Raw genomic sequence first — 20,746 nt, 5'->3', positions numbered from 1 at the left:
ATTAAAGTGACCAGTGATTCCATGTCTATGTATAGAGGGCAGCAGCCTCTAAGGTGGAGGGTGGAGTAAACATTATTAAAGTGGCCAGTGATTCCATGTCTATGTATAGAGGGCAGCAGCCTCTAAGGTGCAGGGTGGAGTAACATTATTAAAGTGGCCAGTGATTCCATGTCTATGTATAGAGGGCAGCAGTCTCTAAGGTGGAGGGTTGAGTAACATTATTAAAGTGGCCAGTGATTCCATGTCTATGTATAGAGGGCAGCAGCCCTCTAAGGTGCAGGGTGGAGTAACATTATTAAAGTGGCCAGTGATTCCATGTCTATGTATAGAGGGCAGCAGCCTCTAAGGTACAGGGTTGAGTAACATTATTAAAGTGACCAGTGATTCCATGTCTATGTATAGAGGGCAGCAGCCTCTAAGGTACAGGGTTGAGTAACATTATTAAAGTGACCAGTGTTCCATGTCTATGTATATGAGGCAGCAGCCTCTAAGGTGCAGGGTGGAGTAACATTATTAAAGTGACCAGTGATTCCATGTCTATGTACAGTGGGGAGAAACAGTATTTGATACACGGCCGATTTTGCAGGTTTTCCTACTTACAAAGCATGTAGAGGTCTGTAATTTTTATCATAGGTACACTTCAACTGTGAGAGACGGAATCTAAAACAAATCCAGAAAATCACATTGTATGATTTTTAAATAATTATTTGCATTTTATTGCATGACATAAGTATTTGATCACCTACCAACCAGTAAGAATTCCGGCTCTCACAGACCTGTTAGTTTTTCTTTAAGAAGCCCTCCTGTTCTCCATCATTACCTGTATTAACTGCACCTGTTTGAACTCGTTACCTGTATAAAAGACACCTGTCCACACACTCAATCAAACAGATTCCAACCTCTCCACAATGGCCAAGACCAGAGAGCTGTGTAAGGACATCAGGGATAAAATTGTAGACCTGCACAAGGCTGGGATGGGCTACAGGACAATAGGCAAGCAGCTTGGTGAGAAGGAAACAACTGTTGGCGAATTATTAAGAAATGGAAGAAGTTCAAGATGACGGTCAATCACCCCTGTCTGGGGCTCCATGCAAGATTTCACCTCGTGGGGCATCAATGATCATGAGGAAGGTGAGGGATCAGCCCAGAACTACACGGCAGGACGCTGTTCAATGACCTGAAGAGAGCTGGGACCACAGTCTCAAAGAAAACCATTAGTAACACACTACGCCGTCATGGATTAAAATCCTGCAGCGCACGCAAGGTCCCCCTGCTTAAGCCAGCGCATGTCCAGGCCTGTCTGAAGTTTGCCAATGACCATCTGGATGATCCAGAGGAGGAATGGGAGAAGGTCATGTGGTCTGATGAGACAAAAATAGAGCTTTTTGGTCTAACTCCACTCACGGTGTTTGGAGGAAGAAGAAGTATGGAGTAGCAACTCTTCCCGCTCTTTCACTCAAACCCAACCCCCTTTCCTTTGGGTAACCAGCTGTCATATCTGTTCCGTCCGCTAGGGACGTTTTCCTTTATGACGTAATTTGTAATCAAGGTATGATTAATTCTGTGTATATGTAATTCTGTGTGATTAGTTAGGTATTTAGTAAATAAATAATTAAACCCAATTTTATATTGCTGATTCAACTTGTTAGCCGGGGTTCGTGAAGATAACCAAGAATTTACAACTTTCAGATGAGACTGAAATAAGGTGACGATTAATATTGACTGCTATTGATGTAAAATATTACTAGGTCTTTCAGAGTTTATTCGGAAGATAACTGCTCTATAAATATTCTTCCGTGGTGCCCCGACTTTCTAGTTAATTACATTAATATGATTAGCTCAATCAGGTAATATTAATAACAGAGAAAGGATTTTATAGAATAGCATGTCATATCACTTAATCCGGCATAGCCAAAGACACGACACCACATGACAAAGCAAAAACAGGTTTTTAGACATTTTTGCAAATGTATTACATTTTTTAAATCAAATACCTTATTGACATAAGTATTCAGACCCGTTCCTATGAGATTCGAAATTCAGCTCAGGTGCATCCTGTTTCCATTGATCATCCTTGAAATGTTTCTACAACTTGATTGGAGTAAACCTGTGGTAAATTAAATTGATTGGACATGATTTGGAAAGGCATACACCTGTATATATGAGGTCCCACAGTTGACAATGCATGTCAGAGCAAAAAAACAAGTCATGAGGTCAAAGGAATTGTCCATGGAGCTCAAAGAGGATTGTGTCGAGGCACAGATCTGGAGAAGGCTACCAAAAAATGTCCGCAGCATTGAATGTCCCCAAGAACACAATGGCCTCCATTCTTATATAGAAGAAGTTTGGAACCATCAAGACTCTTCCTAGAGCTGGCCGCCTGGCCAATTGAGCAATCGGGGGAGAAGGGCCTTGGTCAGGGAGGTGACCAAGAACCCGATGGTCACTCTAACAGAGCTCTAGAGTTCCTCTGTGGAGTTGGGAGAACCTTCCAGGACAACCATCTCTGCAGCACTCCACCAATCAGGCCTTTATGGTAGAGTGGCCAGACGGAAGCCACTCCTCAGTAAAAGGCACATGACAGCCTGCTTGGAGTTTGCCAAAAGGCAAATGGTTTTTCAGCGGCAGGGACAGGTAGACTAGTCAGGATCGAGGCAAAGATGAACGGAGCATCTTTGTAAACTGGGGCCAAGGTAAACTGGGGCGAAGGTTCACCTTCCAACAGAATGACGACCCTAAGCACACAGCCAAGACAACGCAGGAGTGGCTTCGGGACACGTCTCTGAATGTCCTTGAGTGGCCCAGCCAGAGCCCGAACTTGAACCCGATCGAACATCTCTGGAGAGACCTGAAAATAGCTGTGCAGCGACGCTCCCCATCCAACCTGACAGAGCTTGAAAGGATCTGCAGAGAAGAATGGGAAACTCCCCAAATACAGGTGTACCAAGCTTGTAGCGTCATACCCAAGAAGACGAGGCTGTAATCGCTGTCAAAGGTGCTTCAACAAAATACTGACTAAAAGGTCTGAATACTTATGTAAATGTTATTTTCACGTTTTTATTTTTAACGAAAGCCGCAAAAATGTATAAAAACCTGTTTTTGCTTTGTCATTATGGGGTATTGTGTTTAGATTGACGAGGGGGAAAAACAACTTAATCCATTTTAGAAAAAGGCTGTAAATTAACAAAAAATGTACATCTTTTCCGAATGCACATGTCTGATTTCAATACTGTCTGATGTCACCTCGGGGGATCCAATCTTGCAACTCGGGAGGATGTTGGCACAGTGATGCCATCTGTTATCTTTTCCTTGTTCTCGCTCACAATTTTGTGTAGTTGATTGACAGTTTCTGACAAATTATCGATCTTCTTTGATGTTTCTTCGGTAGCCAGCTCTATGATGGACACTTTGGAGAACGTGGCGTCTTGTTTAGTAGACACTTTGGAGAACGTGGCGTCTTGTTTAGTAGACACTTTGGAGAACGTGGCGTCTTGCTTAGTAGACACTTTGGAGAACGTGGCGTCTTGCTTAGTAGACACTTTGGAGAACGTGGCGTCTTGTTTAGTAGACACTTTGGAGAACGTGGCATCTTGCTTAGTAGACAGGGACTGGATTGCAGAGAAAAGTTCAGACATGGAAATGTCGTTTTTTTACTTTTTTCATCTGTGGATTTTTAATTGGGGTCTGAGGTAAAGAGGTTGCAAGGATTTCATCCTGGTCAGTTTTGTTCTTTCTCTTGCTTGAGTTCGCGGCTTCTTGTGTATCCATGTGGCTCTGGTTTTCGTTGTGGCTAGCTAGCATGTCTGCCGTTTTCTGTGAGACTTGGATATTTCGCCTACTCTTGTCTTTCTGTCGTGTTCTTCCCATTCAACTTGACAAAAAATAACTCTAAACTTATCCCATGTCCATAAAACAAGTTATAGTTAGTTTCTTTCAATATTAATAGCCAATATTTGACTGTTAACCACCTAACCCTCGATGTTGTTTTGAAGAGCGAGGAAACACTCCCTCTCACAGCAACGCCATCTTGGCTCCCTCTCACTTGATTTCCCTGAATTTACAAGTGACTAAAAAGTCAAAAGGTACTCGAGGATATTGGAAATTAAACAGCACACTTCTTAAAGATACTACTCTCATTGAAAACATCAAATCATTAGCTAAAGATATTTTTTGCAAGAAAAGACTTGGGTCAGGGAATTTTTCAAATATCAAGTCAGTGGTAGCCATTAAACGGGCCAACGAGCTGATGTAATTAAAGAACCTTAGAGAAAAGGAGATGAGCAAGCTTGACAGTTTTCTAAAGAAAGATAATCTATCTGAAGAAGAGGAGTCTGTGTTCAAGTCTTTACAACTAGAATTAGAACAGCTTTACACGGATCTGGCAAAGGGTGCCTTTGTAAGGTCAAGAGCAAAATGGATTGAAGAGGGGGGGGGGGTGATGCCATCTGTTGGTAAATGTTAATTACTGCAACTCCAGTGTTTTTTTTACCGGTGTGCTCGAGATACCCGGATATAATTGCAATGTACTGAATAAGACTGGTTACTCGCATCAATACCTCTGTCTCGTCATTTAACATTCAAAAAGATGTCTTCACTCGAATGATACATTTAATCATATTTTTTGCCATATTCCTAGCTCGAGAAATGTGTAATTTAACAAGAGGGTTTTCCTATTTGTCTGCCTCTAGTCCAGGGTGAAATGCCCGGTGCGGTTGCCAGAGCTATTATAGAAAGGAGAAAGGAAYCCCATGAATGAAGTAACGTTTACAACTCAACCAGAAGACTGTCGACCAATCGCGTTCACATTGTCATGCTGCGTCACGCAATCCCTTCTAAAAAAGTGAAGTGTATATGTCGAGAAACGTCCGTTTCCCTCGTAATTACCTCATGTCACAATTCCAAAGCTACATGACACTACAGATAGTAAGTTAATTATCTCACATCTTGGAAAAGTTGTGTTAAGGTTTGTACTTCTTGTTGACGAAATTCGCACTAATTTGGGGTTTTGAGCTAGCGCCCAATAGAATCCCATTCAACCCTTGAAGGTATGGAACGCCGTTTGGGTCTTTTGCGTGTCAAAAAGWTAGCGTCAAATAACACTATTTGACGGGTCAAATAAGCTTCTTTACCAGTCGGGACCTGAATATGACTCCACGTCACATAATAATTTAACACGTTCATTAATTTTGTACGTAGTTATTACACATTGATTACACTCTCACTCGTATTTCATATGYCGCAACGATTCACCGATATGTATGCTATGAGTCATAGATTTTGTCACTGACGCTCCTTTTCCCAGAATCACCCAGAATGCACGACGGGGCTCATTGACATAGCATGTTCAATCTTTAACATCTCCTCAAAACTATATATGCCTTTGCGAATGTTAGACTCCTCCACCCTGTGGCATATCGATCTGCAGGTATAACAGTGAGATTGTAGACTCCTAAATTGATAGTGCAGTTTGTTTAGGAGATTTTACAGCTAACTAGCTACTGATATTTATTTGATCTTTATTTAAACTAGTCAAGTCAGTTAAGAACAAATTCTTATTTACAATGACGGCTTACCTCTGCCAAACCCTAACCAGGACGACGCTGGGCCAAGTGTGCGCCACCTTATGGGACTCTCAATCACAGCTGGTTGTGATGCAGCCTATAATCGAACCAGGGTCTGTAGTGATGCCTCTAGTGATGCCTCTATTACTGAGGTAACACCTATCTAATGTCTCTGTCCTGTGCCTCGTTATAGGTACAGTATTACTGAGGTAACACCTATCTAATGTCTCTGTCCTGTGCCTCGTTATAGGTACAGTATTACTGAGGTAACACCTACAGGTAACTGCCAAAGTAAAGAAAACACCTACAGGTAAAAACAAATACTTATTTTCCACCATCATTTGCAAATAAATTCATTAAAAATCCTACAATGTGATTTTCTGGATTTCTTTTCTCATTTTGTCTGTCATAGTTGAAGTGTACCTATGATGAAAATTACAGGCCTCTCTCATCTTTTTAAGTGGGAGAACTTGCACAATTGGTGGCTGACTAAATATTTTTTTGCCCTACTGTAACTACAGAGATAAATAAGGTATGTTAAAACATAACAAAACCTACTAATTATACATGTATGAATTAATAGATCAATAATCACAAAAAAAACATGTTTATGTTTATTTATTTTCCCTTCTGTACTATTTTCACATAGTTACAACACTGTATATAGACACATAATATGACATTTGAAATGTTTTTATTCTTTTGGAACTTCTGTGAGTGTAATGTTTACTGTTAATCTTGTTTATTTAACTTTTGTTTATTATCTACTTCACTTGCTTTGGCAATGTTAACATATGTTTCCCATGCCAATGACGCCTTAAACAATGTATTTGAATTGAATTGAGAAAGAGAGAGAAAGAGAGAGAGATTGTAACTCATTGCTGTCATTCATCTTTGTCAAAAGTGATTTCATTCACTATATTAGAAATTGCATTGACAGAGATTGAAGTGTTACCTAGAGTTGCATACTGTATATACCTGTCATAGCAGGCAGGGACACAGTAGGGTAGTGTTCCCAAATGCCACCCTATTCCCTATACAGTGGCTTGCGAAAGTATTCACCCCCCTTGGCATTTTCCTATTTTGTTGCCTTACAAACTGGAATTAAAATATATTTTTTTGGGGGGGTGTCATATTTGATTTACACAACATGCCTACCACTTTGAAGATGCACAATATGTTTAATTGTGAAACAAACAAGAAATTAGACTAAAAAAACTGAAAACTTGAGCGTGCATAACTATTCACCCCAAAGTCAATACTTGGTAGTGCCACCTTTTTCAGCAATTATAGCTGCAAGTCTCTTGGGGTATGTCTCTATAAGCTTGGCACATATAGCCACTGGGATTTCTGCCCATTCTTCAAGGCAAAACTGCTCCAGCTCCTTCAAGTTGGATGGGTTCCACTGCTGTACAGAAATTCTTTATGTCATACCACAGATTCTCAGTTGGATTGAGGTCTGGGCTTTGACTAAGACATTTAAATGTTTCCCCTTAAACCACGCAATTGTTGCATAGCAAGCATCTTAGGGTCATTTTCCTGCTGAAAAGGTGAACCTCCATCCCAGTCTCAAATCTCTAGAAGACTGAAACAGGTTTCCCTCAATAATTTCCCTGTATTTAGCACCTTCATCATTCCCTTCAATTCTGACCAGTTTCCCAGTCCCTGCCGATAAAAATCATGGATGGTGAGCTGGGGTGATGAGAGGTGTTGGGTTTGCGCCAGACATAGCGTTTTCCTTATGGCCAAAAAGCTAATTTTGGTCACATCTGACCAGAGTACCTTCTCTCCATATGTTTGGGGAGGTCTCCCACATGCTTTTGGAGAAACACCAAAACACATTTTTTTTTATTTAAGCAATGGATTTTTTTCCTGGCCATCTTGCGTAAAGCCCAGCCTTGTGGAGTGTGTACGGCTTAAAGTGGTCCTATGGACAGATACTCCAATCTCCGCTGTGAAGCTTTGCAGCTCCTTCAGGGTTATCTTTGGTCTCTTTGTTGCCTCTCTGATTAATGCTCTCCTTGCCTGGTCTGTGAGTTTTGGTGGGCGGCCCTCTCTTGGCAGGTTTGCTGTGGTGCCATATTCTTTCCATTTTTTAATAATGGATTTAATGGTGCTCCGTTTGACGTTCAATGTTTCAGATATTTTTTTATAACCCAACCCTGATCTGTACTTCTCCACAACTTTGTCCCTGACCTGTTTGGAGAGCTCCTTGGTCTTCATGGTGCTGCTTGCTTAGTGGTGTTGCAGACTCTGGGGCCTTTCAGAACAGGTGTGTATATATACTGATATCATGTGACACTTAGATTGCATACAGGTTACACACACACACACACACACACACACACACACACACACACACACACACACACACACACTCCTGAGCCTCACCCCTAAGCCACCTGTACTGCAGAGAGTCAAAAGTTCAGAAGGGTAAAGCCCCAGATAGGCGTGGCCACTATACACTATAAAGGACTCTAACTCACTTCAACTAACTCACTACGACATCAAGACTCACAGCATCTACTGAAGAGCAGGACAAAATCATCAACACTAAGATTTAAACAACACTGAAGTCAATGTCTGCTTCCTTCAGAGGCTATTAGAAGGAAGTGACTGATTTCATTACAAAATGGCTTCTGGTTCATCTTTCCAAGAGGGGGATCTCTCCTGTCCTGTGTGCCGTGACGTCTTCAAGGATCCCGTTCTCCTGTCGTGTGGCCACAGCTTATGTAAAACCTGTCTGCAGGAAACCTGGAAACAAAGGGAATCTCGGGAATGTCCAGTCTGCAGGAGAAAATGTTCCAAAGATTGGTATCCTCCTAACCTTTCTCTAAAGAGCCGGTGTGAGGCCTTCTCACAGTCACATGTAGAGAGTCAGAAATCAACAAGCAAGATAAGCTCTGTGCTCTGCAGTCTGAATGGAGAAACACTGGAGCTGGAGGATAAACAGCCTGTCTGTTTGGTGTGGCAGGATACAAGACAACATAACCACAAACCACTAGATGAGGCTGTACAGGATCATAAGGTATCCATATGTTCTTGTGTATTTTCAGCTGTCTAAAATGGTGTGTGTGTGTGTGTGTGTGTGTTGCTTATTCCATTAATGATTGTGATATGATTATTGACAATAAAGCGTAAAACTAGAACACAGAGACTCTGTCCATAGTAACACTAGAACACAGAGACTCTGTCCATAGTAACACTAGAACACAGAGNCACAGAGACTCTGTCCATAGTAACACTAGAACACAGAGACTCTGTCCATAGTAAAGTGTCAATGTTTCATTGTAGGTGGAACTCCAGACAGCCCTGAAGCCTTTACAGGAGGAGCTGGAAGTCTTTAATAAAGTTAAACTCACCTGTAATCAAACAGCTTGGCATATTAAGGTAAGAATGAGTTGTAATGTTCAGAAGGCTTACATTCCACTCCTTATGCAAACATTACAATCTGGGCTTTGTTTAGCATGTCAAGAAGTGTCAAGGAGTGGAATGATAGCAGATACAGACTGGTACCCAAGATTCCTTATAGAACAAAAAAAAGGTTATATTGTTTGCTTCATATGTGGAACCCCTCAACATTCTATATTAGAACCCTTTTATAGGGTTCTTTGATCAGAACCCTAGAGCAGGGGTATTCAACTCTTACCCCTAACGAGGTCCAGAGCCTGCTGGTTCTCTCTTCTACCTGATAATTAATTGCACACACCTGTTGTCCCAGATCTTAACCCGTTCCTGATTAGATGGGAGAAATCTTTTAAAAAATGCAGTTGAACTGGCTTCGAGGTCCAGAGTTGAGTTTTGAAGGTTCTAGAGGTTCTTCTTCACTGAAACAAAATGGTTCCATATAGAACACTGCATGGTGCCATTTATGAGTTATCGCTACTACTAATAAATAGTCCTATTTTTAGCTAAGAATATAATTTAATAAACAACGAAATAATGGACAAAAGAATACCAGCGTAGTTTTTTAGAATTTATTTTCATTATATGCACGGGTGGCCAGGGAGGCATCTCTTTATTTCAACTCTGGCTGACCTCTTTACAACACAACACAACACAACACAATACAATACAATACAATACAACACAACACAACACAATACAATACAATACAACACAACCCAATATAACACAACACAATACAACACAACACAACACAGTCCATAAGGAACAATAAAAGCGTTCTCACCCCCTCACACATACAGTTGAGACGAGCACAGGTTCAAGCTACATTGTAGAGCCCCTGAATAGAGAGCATGTTGTGGGGTTAAGGGCCTTGCTCAAGTGCCCAACAGTAGGGGAATGTATTGAGGATGTGAACCCAGCTGCCCTCCAGCTGTCAAATCAATTCTGCCCATTTTTTCCAGCGCCCAGCCTGGGATTTGAACCGGCCACAGGTCCAAACCGTTAGACACTGGGCTACCTGTAGCCAGTACAGTATGGGTTGTTGCCTGACTGGTTCCGGAGGGAAGACAAAAGGAGCAAAAACATGAGTTAATCTACACCAATAAACATGAGTTAATCTGCACCAAAAAACATCAGTTAATCTGCAGCAATAAGCATGAGTTAATCCAGCAATAAACATGAGTTAATCTGCAGCAATAAACATGAGTTAATCTGCATCAATAAACATGAGTTAATCTGCACCAATAAACAGAGTTAATCTGCAGCAATAAACATGAGTTAATCTGCATCAATAAACATGAGTTAATCTGCATCAATAAACATGAGTTAATCTGCACCAGTAAACATGAGTTCATCTGCATCAATAAACATGATAATCTGCACAATATACAGAGTTAATCTGCACCAAAACAATGAGTTAATCTGACATCAATAAACATGAGTTAATCTGCACCAATAAACATGAGTTAATCTGCAGCAATAAACATGAGTTAATCTGCCAATAAACATGAGTTAATCTGCAGCAATATGCATGCGTTAATCTGCAGCAAAAAAAATGAGTTAATCTGCAGCAATAAACATGAGTTAATCTGCACCAATAAACATGAGTTAATCTGCACCAATAAACATGAGTTAATCTGCAGCAATATGCATGCGTTAATCTGCAGCAATAAAAATGAGTTAATCTGCAGCAATAAACATGGTTAATCTGCACAATAAACATGGTTAATCTGCACCAATAAACATGAGTTAATCTGCACAATAGACAATGAGTTAATCTGCAGCAATAAACATGAGTTAATCTGCACCAATAAACATGAGTTAATCTGCACCAATAAACATGAGTTAATCTGCACCAATAAACATGAGTTAATCTGCAGCAATAAACATTAGTTAATCTGCATCAATAAACATGAGTTAATCTGTAGCAATAAACATGAGTTAATCTGCAGCAATAAACATGAGTTAATCTGCACCAATAAACATGAGTTAATCTGCCCCAATAAACATGAGTTAATCTGCCCCAATAAACATCAGTTAATCACACCAAAACATGAATTAATCTGCAGCAATAAGCATGAGTTAATCTGCACCAATAAACATGAGTTAATCTGCACCAATAAACATGAGTTAATCTGCATCAATAAACATGAGTTAATCTGCATCAATAAACATGAATTAATCTGCAGCAATAAGCATGAGTTAATCTGCACCAATAAACATGAGTTAATCTGCATCAATAAACATGAGTTAATCTGCATCAATAAACATGAGTTAATCTGCAGCAATAAACATGAGTTAATCTGCACCAATAAACATGAGTTAATCTGCATCAATAAACATGAGTTAATCTGCATCAAAAACATGATAATCTGCACCAATAAACATGAATTAATCTGCAGCAATAAGCATGAGTTAATCTGCACCAATAAGCATGAGTTAATCTGCACCAATAAACATGTTAATCTGCACCAATAAACATGAGTTAATCTGCACCAATAAACATGAGTTAATCTGCAGCAATAAACACGAGTTAATCTGCACAATAAACATGAGTTAATCTGCACCAATAAACATGAGTTAATCTGCACCAATAAACATGAGTTAATCTGCACAAATAAACACGAGTTAATCTGCATCAATAAACATGAGTTAATATGCAGCAATAAACATGAGTTAATATGCAGCAATAAACATGAGTTAATCTGCACCAATAAACATGAATTAATCTGCAGCAATAAAACATGAGTTAATCTGCATCAATAAACATGAGTTAATCTGCACCAATAAACATGAGTTAATCTGCACCAATAAACATGAGTTAATCTGCATCAATAAACATGAGTTAATCTGCAGCAATAAACATGAGTTAATCTGCACCAATAAACATGAATTAATCTGCAGCAATAAACATGAGTTAATCTGCACCAATAAACATGAATTAATCTGCATGACATAAACATGAATTAATCTGCACCAATAAACACGAGTTAATCTGCACCAATAAACATGAGTTAATCTGCACCAATAAACATGAGTTAATCTGCACCAATAAACATGAGTTAATCTGCACCAATAAACACGAGTTAATCTGCACCAATAAACATGAGTTAATCTGCACCAATAAACATGAGTTAATCTGCACCAATAAACATGAATTAATCTGCCAAATGAAGACAAAATGCTATCAGACATAGAATTATTATGATGTAGAACAACAATTTCCATGCAGTTGTTGTCATCAGCAGCCTAAAGAGATCCTCTTATAGCTGTGGGTTACTGCCAGACTGAGCAAGAGATCCTCTTATAGCTGTGGGTTACTGCCAGACTGAGCAAAACATAGACCGTGTGTTAAAAGTCATGTAATTATTAACTCGGCTATTCAATCACAAAGACTTGTTATACATCATTTATTATAGGCAAAATATTTTATACTGTACCTCTTCTCAGTCAGCAACAGKCTTCTAACGGCTTCATGAAACTTAGTCACCTCAATTGACTCCATACTGAATACTGAAATAAAAGTWAAATCCTTAAGAGTCTATTAAGTGTAAAACTAACAATGACTCAATKATCCATGCCTTCTRGGAAAGCTATAAATTCCAAAAGTTATGKGCGGAGTTTTGAGTCCGTCTGYCTGCATATTTCAAGACATGGCATATGAGGGTGCAGTGAGAAACCTGATKGGTTGGACGATACTTTTCTCATCAATCATCTTGAARARRCRTRTAYTTAAAAACTGGAAATCAACCAATCCTCCATCACTAACACAATGGAAAGGTCAAACACTTTATTATCTAAAGGTTGAAAGTGCGACGGAGAGAAACAAAATGGTGCAGTTTAAGGCCATGTGGCAGAAAGGGATGGGGCGTTGGAGATGGGGGTGTGAGCAGGTGGGTCTGGGCAGGGTGATGCGGGCGCTGGAGATGGGGGTGTGAGCAGGTGGGTCTGGGCAGGGTGATGTTGTGGAGGTGTTGTCTGATTTGTCTGGATTAAGATGGCGCCGAAGAACATGTCTGACGTTTTACATTCTCCCAGCCAATTGTGCTATTTTGTAATTTTTTTTGCGTTTTGTGTAACTTATTTTTTTTTTTACTTATTGTGTACATGATGTTGCTGCTACTGTCTCTTATGACCGAAAAGAACTTCTGGACATCAGAAAAGAGATTACTCACCGCGGACTGGAAGAAACTTTTTCCTTTCACGAGTTCGACAAGAAGGATATCCTGCTTTCACTGGAACAGGCCCAGATCCACGCCTTTAGCGTGAAGAAAAGACGCCGGAAAAGAGGCGGCAGATCGGTGATCCTTCTGAGAATCCGGAGAAGAGCGAGTAAACTCCCACTGCCTTCCGTTCTCATTGCTAACGTGCAATCATTCGAAAATAAAATTGATGAACTACAATTAAGATGATCCTACCAAGGGGACATTAAAAACTGTAACGTCTTATGTTTCACCGAGTCGTGGCTGAACGACGACACGGATAATAAAGAGCTGGAGGGATTTTCAATGCACTGGCAGAACAGAGAAGCTAAGTCTGGTAAGACGAGGGGTAGGGATGTGTCTTTTTGTCAATAACAGCTGGTGCGCAATATCTCGATATCTCGCAATATCTCGCAATATCTCAATGTCTCGAGGTATTGCTCGCCTGAGGTAGAGTACCTTATGATAAGTTGTAGACCACACTATCTACCAAGAGAGTTCTCATCTGTATTATTCGTAGCCGTCTATTTACCACCACAAAGCGAAGCTGGCACTAAGACCACTCTCAACCAACTTTATAAGGCCATAAGCAAAGAAGACAATGCTCACCCAGAAGCGACGCTCCTAGTGGCCAGGGAATTTAATGCAGGCAAACTTAAATCAGTTTTACCACATTTCTACCAGCATGTAGAGGGGGGAAAAAATCCTAGAACACCTTTACTCCACACACAGAGATGCATACAAAGCTCTCCCTCACCCTCCATTTGGCAAATCTGACCATAATTCTATCCTCCTGATCCCTGCTTACAAGCAAAAACTAAAGCAGGAAGTACCAGGGACTCGCTCAACATGGAAGTGGTCAGATGATGCGGATGCTACACTGCAGGACTGTTTTGCTAGCACAGACTGGAATATGTTCCGGGATTCATCCAATGGCATTGAGGAATACACCACCTCAGTCATCGGCTTCATCAATAAGTGAATCAATGATGTYGTCCCCACAGTAACTGTACGTACATATCCCAACCAGAAGCCATGGATTACAGGCAACATCCGCATCGAGCTAAAGGCTAGAGCTGCCACTTTCAAGGAGCGGGAGACTAATCCGGAAGCTTATAAGAAGACGTGCTATGCCCTCAGACAAACCATAAAACAAGCAAAGCGTCAACACAGGATTAAGATTGAATCCTACTACACCAGCTCTGACACTCGTTGGATGTGGCAGGGCTTGAAAACWACAAAGGGAAACCCAGACGGGAGCTGCCCAGTGACGCGAGCCTACCAGACGAGCTAAATGCCTTTTATGCTCGCTTCGAGGCAAGCAACACTGAAGCATGCAAGAGAGCACCAGCTGTTCTGGATGACTGTGTAATRACGCTCGGTAGCCGATGTGAACAAAACCTTTAAACAGGTCAACATTCACAAAGCCGGGGGGCCAGATGTATTATAAGGACGTGTACTCAAAGCATGCGTGGACCAACTGGAAAGTGTCTTCACTGACATTTTCAAAACCTCTCCCGACCGAGTCTGTAATACCTACATGTTTCAAGCAGACCACCATAGTCCCTGTGCCCAAGGAAGCGGAGGAAACCTGATAAATGATTCTGCCCCGGCACCACGCGGTAGCCATGAAGTTGCTTTTGAAAGGCTGGTCGATGGGCTCACTCAAACAGGCTTCTTCCCGATAGTACCTAGGACCCACTCCCAATTCTTATTACGCGCCCAGACAGGACCAGCGTGAGCAATCTCTATTGCACTCCACACTGCCCTTCTCACCTGGGAAAAAGGAACACCTATGTGAGAATGCTGTTGGCTTGACTACAGTCTAGACGTTCAACACCACAGTGCCCTCAAAAGCTCATCACGAGGCTAACGATCTGGGACTAAACACCCCGTCTGCAACTGGATCCTGGGACTTCGCTGACGCGGCGCGCCCCAGGTGGTAAGAGTAGGCAACAACACCATCTGCCACACTGATCGCTCAACACTGGGGCTCCTCAGGGGTGTGTACTTAGTCCCCCTCCTGTTATTCCCTGTTCCCCCAGCGACTGCTGGGCCAACAACACGGACTCCACACCATCATTAAGTTGCTGACACACAACAGTGGTAGGCCTGACAACAGACAACGTTATGAGGGACAGCCTTGATAGGGAGAGGTCAGAGCCTGGCGCAGTGTGGTGCCAGAAACAAGTAACCTCTCCCTCAATGTGAGCAAGATAAAGGGAGGCTGATCTGGACTTACAGGAAAACGGGGCCGAACATAGGCCGGTCCGGGATTGATACATCAACAGGGCGTGGTAGTGGAGCGGGTGGTAGCGAGCTCCAAGTGTCCTTTGTGTCCACGATCACTAAGGAACTATCAAGGTCTAACACACACCTAAGACAGTGTGAAGAGGGCACGACAAAACCTTTTCCCGCTCAGGAGATGAAAAGATTGGCCATGGGTCCGCCCAGATCCTCAAAATTGTCTACAGCTGCACCATCAAAGAAGCATCCTGACCGCGGTTGCATCACCGCCTGTTATGAAAATTGCTTCGGCATCGCACCGTGAAGGCACTACAAGAGTGGTGCGAATGTCCATGTACATACTGGTGGCCAAGTGTTCCTGCCATCCAGGACCTATATAATAGCTGGTGTCAGAGGAAAGCACCATAAATGTCAGAGACTCCAGTCACACAAGTTATAGACTGTTTTCTCTTGCTACCGCACGGAAAGCGGTACCGGAGCGCCAAGTCCAGGACACAAAAGGCAAGTTTACGATTGACCCCCCTCCTCCTTTGTACCATGGCTGCTACATTTACCGGCTGTTGTTTGTTACCTATGCATTAGCACTACTCCCCCAGCCTACATTACAGATAACCTCAACTAGCCTGTACCCCGCACACTGACTCGTACCGGTGCCCCTGTATATAGCTCGTTATTGTTATTCTTAATGTGGTTCTTTTTATTTTGGTCTACTTGGTAATATTTTTTTAACTCTTCTTGACTGCACTTTTGGTTAAGGCTTGTAAGTAAGCATTTCACGTTAAGGTTACACCTGATGTATTGCAGCATTTCACGGTTAAAAGTCTACCACTTGTTGTTATTCGCGCATGTGACAGAATAAAGTTTGATTTGATGTCGTTGTCCTGAGATGAAGGCGTGAGCAGGTGGGTCTGGGCAGGGTGATGTTGTGGATGTTTTGTCCGGTAAAACAAATAATAAAGAAACATATTACACATATGCATTTTTTTCCTAAAAGTTCAGGCTTGTGTAATATTACAATATAATATGAAAATACAAGGAGAAACTACAGTGATGTAGGCTATCATCATCTAGTCCTCTCACTGTCTCCAGAGCCAGTCCCAGGACACAGAGAGGCAGATTAAGGAAGAGTTTCAGAAACTTCACCAGTTTCTACGAGAGGAGGAGGAGGCCAGTATAGCGACACTGAGGGAAGAAGAGGAGCAGAAGAGTCAGATGATGAAGGAGAGGATTAAAGAGATGAACAGACAGATATCATCACTTTCAGATACAATCAGAGCCATAGAGGAGGAGATGAGAGCTGAGGACATCTCCTTGCCGGTGGTAAGGACTAATATCTGAACAGTAAGTATATTATTGTGACTGATTTGATTTTATATTTTATATTCATTATTCATTTCCTATTTTGTCCCCCTGCAGAACTACAAGGCCACAATGAAAAGGTAAGTGATCTGCCTCCTGTCTCTCTCTTGTCTCTGTGGTTCTGAATCCAACTCCACAGTAACACTGACTTGACTCTGTGGTTCTGAACCCAAGTCCACAGCAGCACTGATTTGACTCTGTGGTTCTGAATCCAACTCCACAGTAACACTGACTTGACTCTGTGGTTCTGAATCCAACTCCACAGCAACACTGACTCCTTAATGTTCTTTCAGAGCCCATTTCACACTGCCGGATCCACAGCTGGTCTCAGGAGCGCTGATAGATGTGGCCAAACACCTAGGCAACCTACAATTCAGAGTCTGGGAGAAGATGCAGGGAATTGTGAAATATAGTAAGTATAATTTTATTTACCTACGATGAACAATTTCCTTAATTTATGATATTTTTAAACAGTAAAACACTAATGCATTCAGACAAACAGGAGGAAAACATGATATTCTGTCAAAAATATATCATAGTAAAACACTTTCTTGTATGTAATAGTGTACAAAAACATGAAACACATTTTAATCAATAAAGTGTATCAACTACTTACAAGTTCCCTCTGTCCTGGTGTCAGTCCTGATATCACGGCAAGTTCTAGTCCTGATATCACGACAAGTTCTAGTCCTGCTATCACGACAAGTTCTAGTCCTGCTATCACGACCAGTTCTAGTCCTGATGTCACGACCAGTTCTAGTCCTGATGTCACGACCAGTTCTAGTCCTGATGTCACGACAAGTTCTAGTCCTGATGTCACGACCAGTTCTAGTCCTGATGTCACGACCAGTTCTAGTCCTGATATCACGACCAGTTCTAATCTCTAGTTCTATCTGTTCAGGTCCTGTGATTCTGGACCCAAACACTGCTTACCGATATTTCATCCTGTCTGAGGATCTGACCAGTCTAAGATTCTGTGCGAGTCAACAGCTTCCTGACAACCCAGAGAGGTTTGATTACAATGCATTGGTCCTGGGCTCTGATAGGATGAAATATCGGTAAGCTGTGTTTGGTCCAGAATCAAGGAAGCTGAACAGACAGAACTAGAGATTAGAACTGGTTGTGATATCAGGACTAGAACTGGTCGTGACATCGGGACTAGAACTGGTCGTGATATCAGGACTAGAACTTGTCGTATATCAGGACTAGAACTTGTCGTAATCAGGACTAGAACTTGTCGTGATATCAGGACTAGAACTTGTCGTGATATCAGGACTAGAACTGGTCGTGATATCAGGACTACAACTGGTCGTGATATCAGGACTAGAACTTGTCGCTGATATCAGGACTAGAACTTGTCGTGATATCAGGACTAGAACTGGTCGTGATATCAGGACTAGAACTTGTCGTGATATCAGGACTAGAACTTGTCGTGACATCAGACTAGAACTGGTCGTTGACATCAGGACTAGAACTGGTCGTGATATCAGGACTAGAACTTGTTGTGACATCAGGACTAGAACTGGTCGTGATATTCAGGACTAGAACTTGTCGTGATATCAGGACTAGACTTGTGTGATATCAGGACTGAACTGGTCGTGATATCAGGACTAGAACTGGTCGTGATATCAGGACTAGAACTTGTCGTGATATCAGGACTAGAACGGGTCGTGATATGAGGACTAGAACTGTCGTGACATCAGACTAGAACTGTCGTGACATCAGGACTAGAACTTGTCGTGATATCAGGACTAGAACTGGTCGTGATATCAGGACAGAACTTGTCGTGACATCAGGACTAGAACTTGTCGTGATATCAGGAGTAGAACTGGTCGTGATATCAGGACTAGAACTTGTCGTGATATCAGGACTAGAACTTGTCGTGATATCAGGACTAGAACTGGTCGTGATATTCAGGACTAGAACTTGTTGTGATATCAGGACTAGAACTGGTCGTGATATCAGGACTAGAATTGGTCGTGATATCAGGACTAGAACTTGTCGTGATATCAGGACTAGAACTTGTCATGATATCAGGAGTAGAACTTGTCGTGATATCAGGACCAGTTGTAGTCCTGATATCACGAAAAGTTCTACTCCTGATATCAGGAGTAGAATTTGTCGTGATATTCAGGAGTAGAACTTGTCCTGATATCAGGAGTAGAACTTGTCGTGATATCAGGACTAGAACTTGTCGTGATATCAGGAGTAGAACTGGTCGTGATATCAGGACTAGAACTTGTCGTGATATCAGGACTAGAACTTGTCGTGATATCAGGACTAGAACTTGTCGTGATATCAGGACTAGAACTGTCGTGATATCAGGACTAGAACTGGTCGTGATATCAGGACTAGAACTTGTTGTGATATCAGGACTAGAACTGGTCGTGATATCAGGACTAGAATTGGTCGTGATATCAGGACTAGAACTTGTCGTGATATCAGGACTAGAACTTGTCGTGATATCAGGAGTAGAACTTGTCGTGATATCAGGAGTAGAACTGGTCGTGATATCAGGACTAGAACTTGTCGTGATATCAGAACAGAACTTGTTCGTGATATCAGGACTAGAACTTGTCGTGATATCAGGACTAGAACTTGTCTGATATCAGGACTAGAACTTGTCGTGATATCAGGACTAGACTTGTCGTGATATCAGGACTAGAACTTGGCGTATATCAGACTAGAACTTGTCGTGATATCAGGACTAGAAACTGGTCGTGATATCAGGACTAGAACTGGTCGTGATATCAGGACTAGAACTGGTCGTGATATCAGGACTAGAACTTGTCGTGATATCAGGACTAGAACTTGTCGTGATATCAGGACTAGAACTGGTCGTGATATCAGGACTAGAACTTGTTGTGATATCAGGACTAGAACTGGTCGTGATATCAGGACTAGAATTGGTCGTGATATCAGGACTAGAACTTGTCGTGACATCAGGACTAGAACTTGTCGTGATATCAGGACTAGAACTGGTCGTGATATCAGGATTAGAACTGTCGTGATATCAGGACTAGAACTGGTCGTGATATCAGGACTAGAACTTGTCGTGATATCAGGACTAGAACTGGTCGTGATATCAGGACAGAGGGAACTTGTAAGTAGTTGATACACTTTATTGATTAAAATGTGTTTCATGTTTTTGTTACACTATTACATACAAGAAAGTGTTTACTATAATATATTTTTGACAGAATATCATGTTTTCCTCCTGTTGTCTGAATGCATTAGTGTTTTACTGTTTAAAAAATATCATAAATTAAGGAAATTGTTCATCGTAGTAAATAAAATTATACTTACTATATTTCACAATTCCCTGCATCTTCTCCCAGACTCTGAATTGTAGGTTGCCTAGGTGTTTGGCCACATCTATCAGCGCTCCTGAGACCAGCTGTGGATCCGGCAGTGTGAAATGGGCTCTGAAAGAACATTAAGAGTCAGTGTTGCTGTGGAGTTGGATTCAGAACCACAGATCAAGTCAGTGTTACTGTGGAGTTGGATTCAGAACCACAGAGTCAAATCAGTGCTGCTGTGGACTTGGGTTCAGAACCACAGAGTCAAGTCAGTGTTACTGTGGAGTTGGATTCAGAACCACAGAGACAAGAGAGACAGGAGGCAGATCACTTACCCTTTCATTGTGGCCTTGTAGTTCTTGCAGGGGACAAAATAGGAAATGAATAATGAATATAAAATATAAAATCAAATCAGTCACCAATAATATACTTACTGTTCAGATATTAGTCCTTACCACCGCAAGGAGATGTTCCTCAGCTCTCATCTCCTCCTCTATGGCTCTGATGTATCTGAAAGTGATGATATCTGTCTGTTCATCTCTTTAACCTCTCCTTATCATCTGACTCTTCTGCTCCTCTTCTTCCCTCAGTGTCGCTATACTGGCCTCCTCCTCCTCTCGTAGAAACTGGTGAAGTTTCTGAAACTCTTCCTTAATCTGCCCTCTCTTGT

General features: G+C 41.6%; 1 protein-coding gene across 1 annotated transcript in view; it reads left to right on the top strand.

The window, feature by feature from the left end:
* The first annotated feature begins 8,100 nt into the window (after positions 1 to 8,100).
* Positions 8,101 to 20,746, top strand: part of LOC112072492 (E3 ubiquitin-protein ligase TRIM39) — a 16,881-nt gene continuing 4,235 nt past the window's right edge. Inside the window, exons 1-6 of the mRNA XM_070439821.1 lie at positions 8,101 to 8,589; positions 8,856 to 8,951; positions 16,508 to 16,738; positions 16,835 to 16,857; positions 17,071 to 17,189; positions 17,679 to 17,787. Of these exons, the coding sequence (XP_070295922.1) occupies positions 8,194 to 8,589; positions 8,856 to 8,951; positions 16,508 to 16,738; positions 16,835 to 16,857; positions 17,071 to 17,189; positions 17,679 to 17,787 (974 nt within the window). The 5' untranslated portion in view covers positions 8,101 to 8,193. The remainder of the gene's footprint in view (positions 8,590 to 8,855; positions 8,952 to 16,507; positions 16,739 to 16,834; positions 16,858 to 17,070; positions 17,190 to 17,678; positions 17,788 to 20,746) is intronic.

Source organism: Salvelinus sp. IW2-2015, unplaced genomic scaffold, assembly GCF_002910315.2.
Source record: "Salvelinus sp. IW2-2015 unplaced genomic scaffold, ASM291031v2 Un_scaffold1945, whole genome shotgun sequence".
NCBI classification, from domain to species: Eukaryota; Metazoa; Chordata; class Actinopteri; order Salmoniformes; family Salmonidae; genus Salvelinus; species Salvelinus sp. IW2-2015.
This window is presented reverse-complemented; position numbering and strand designations above follow the sequence as displayed.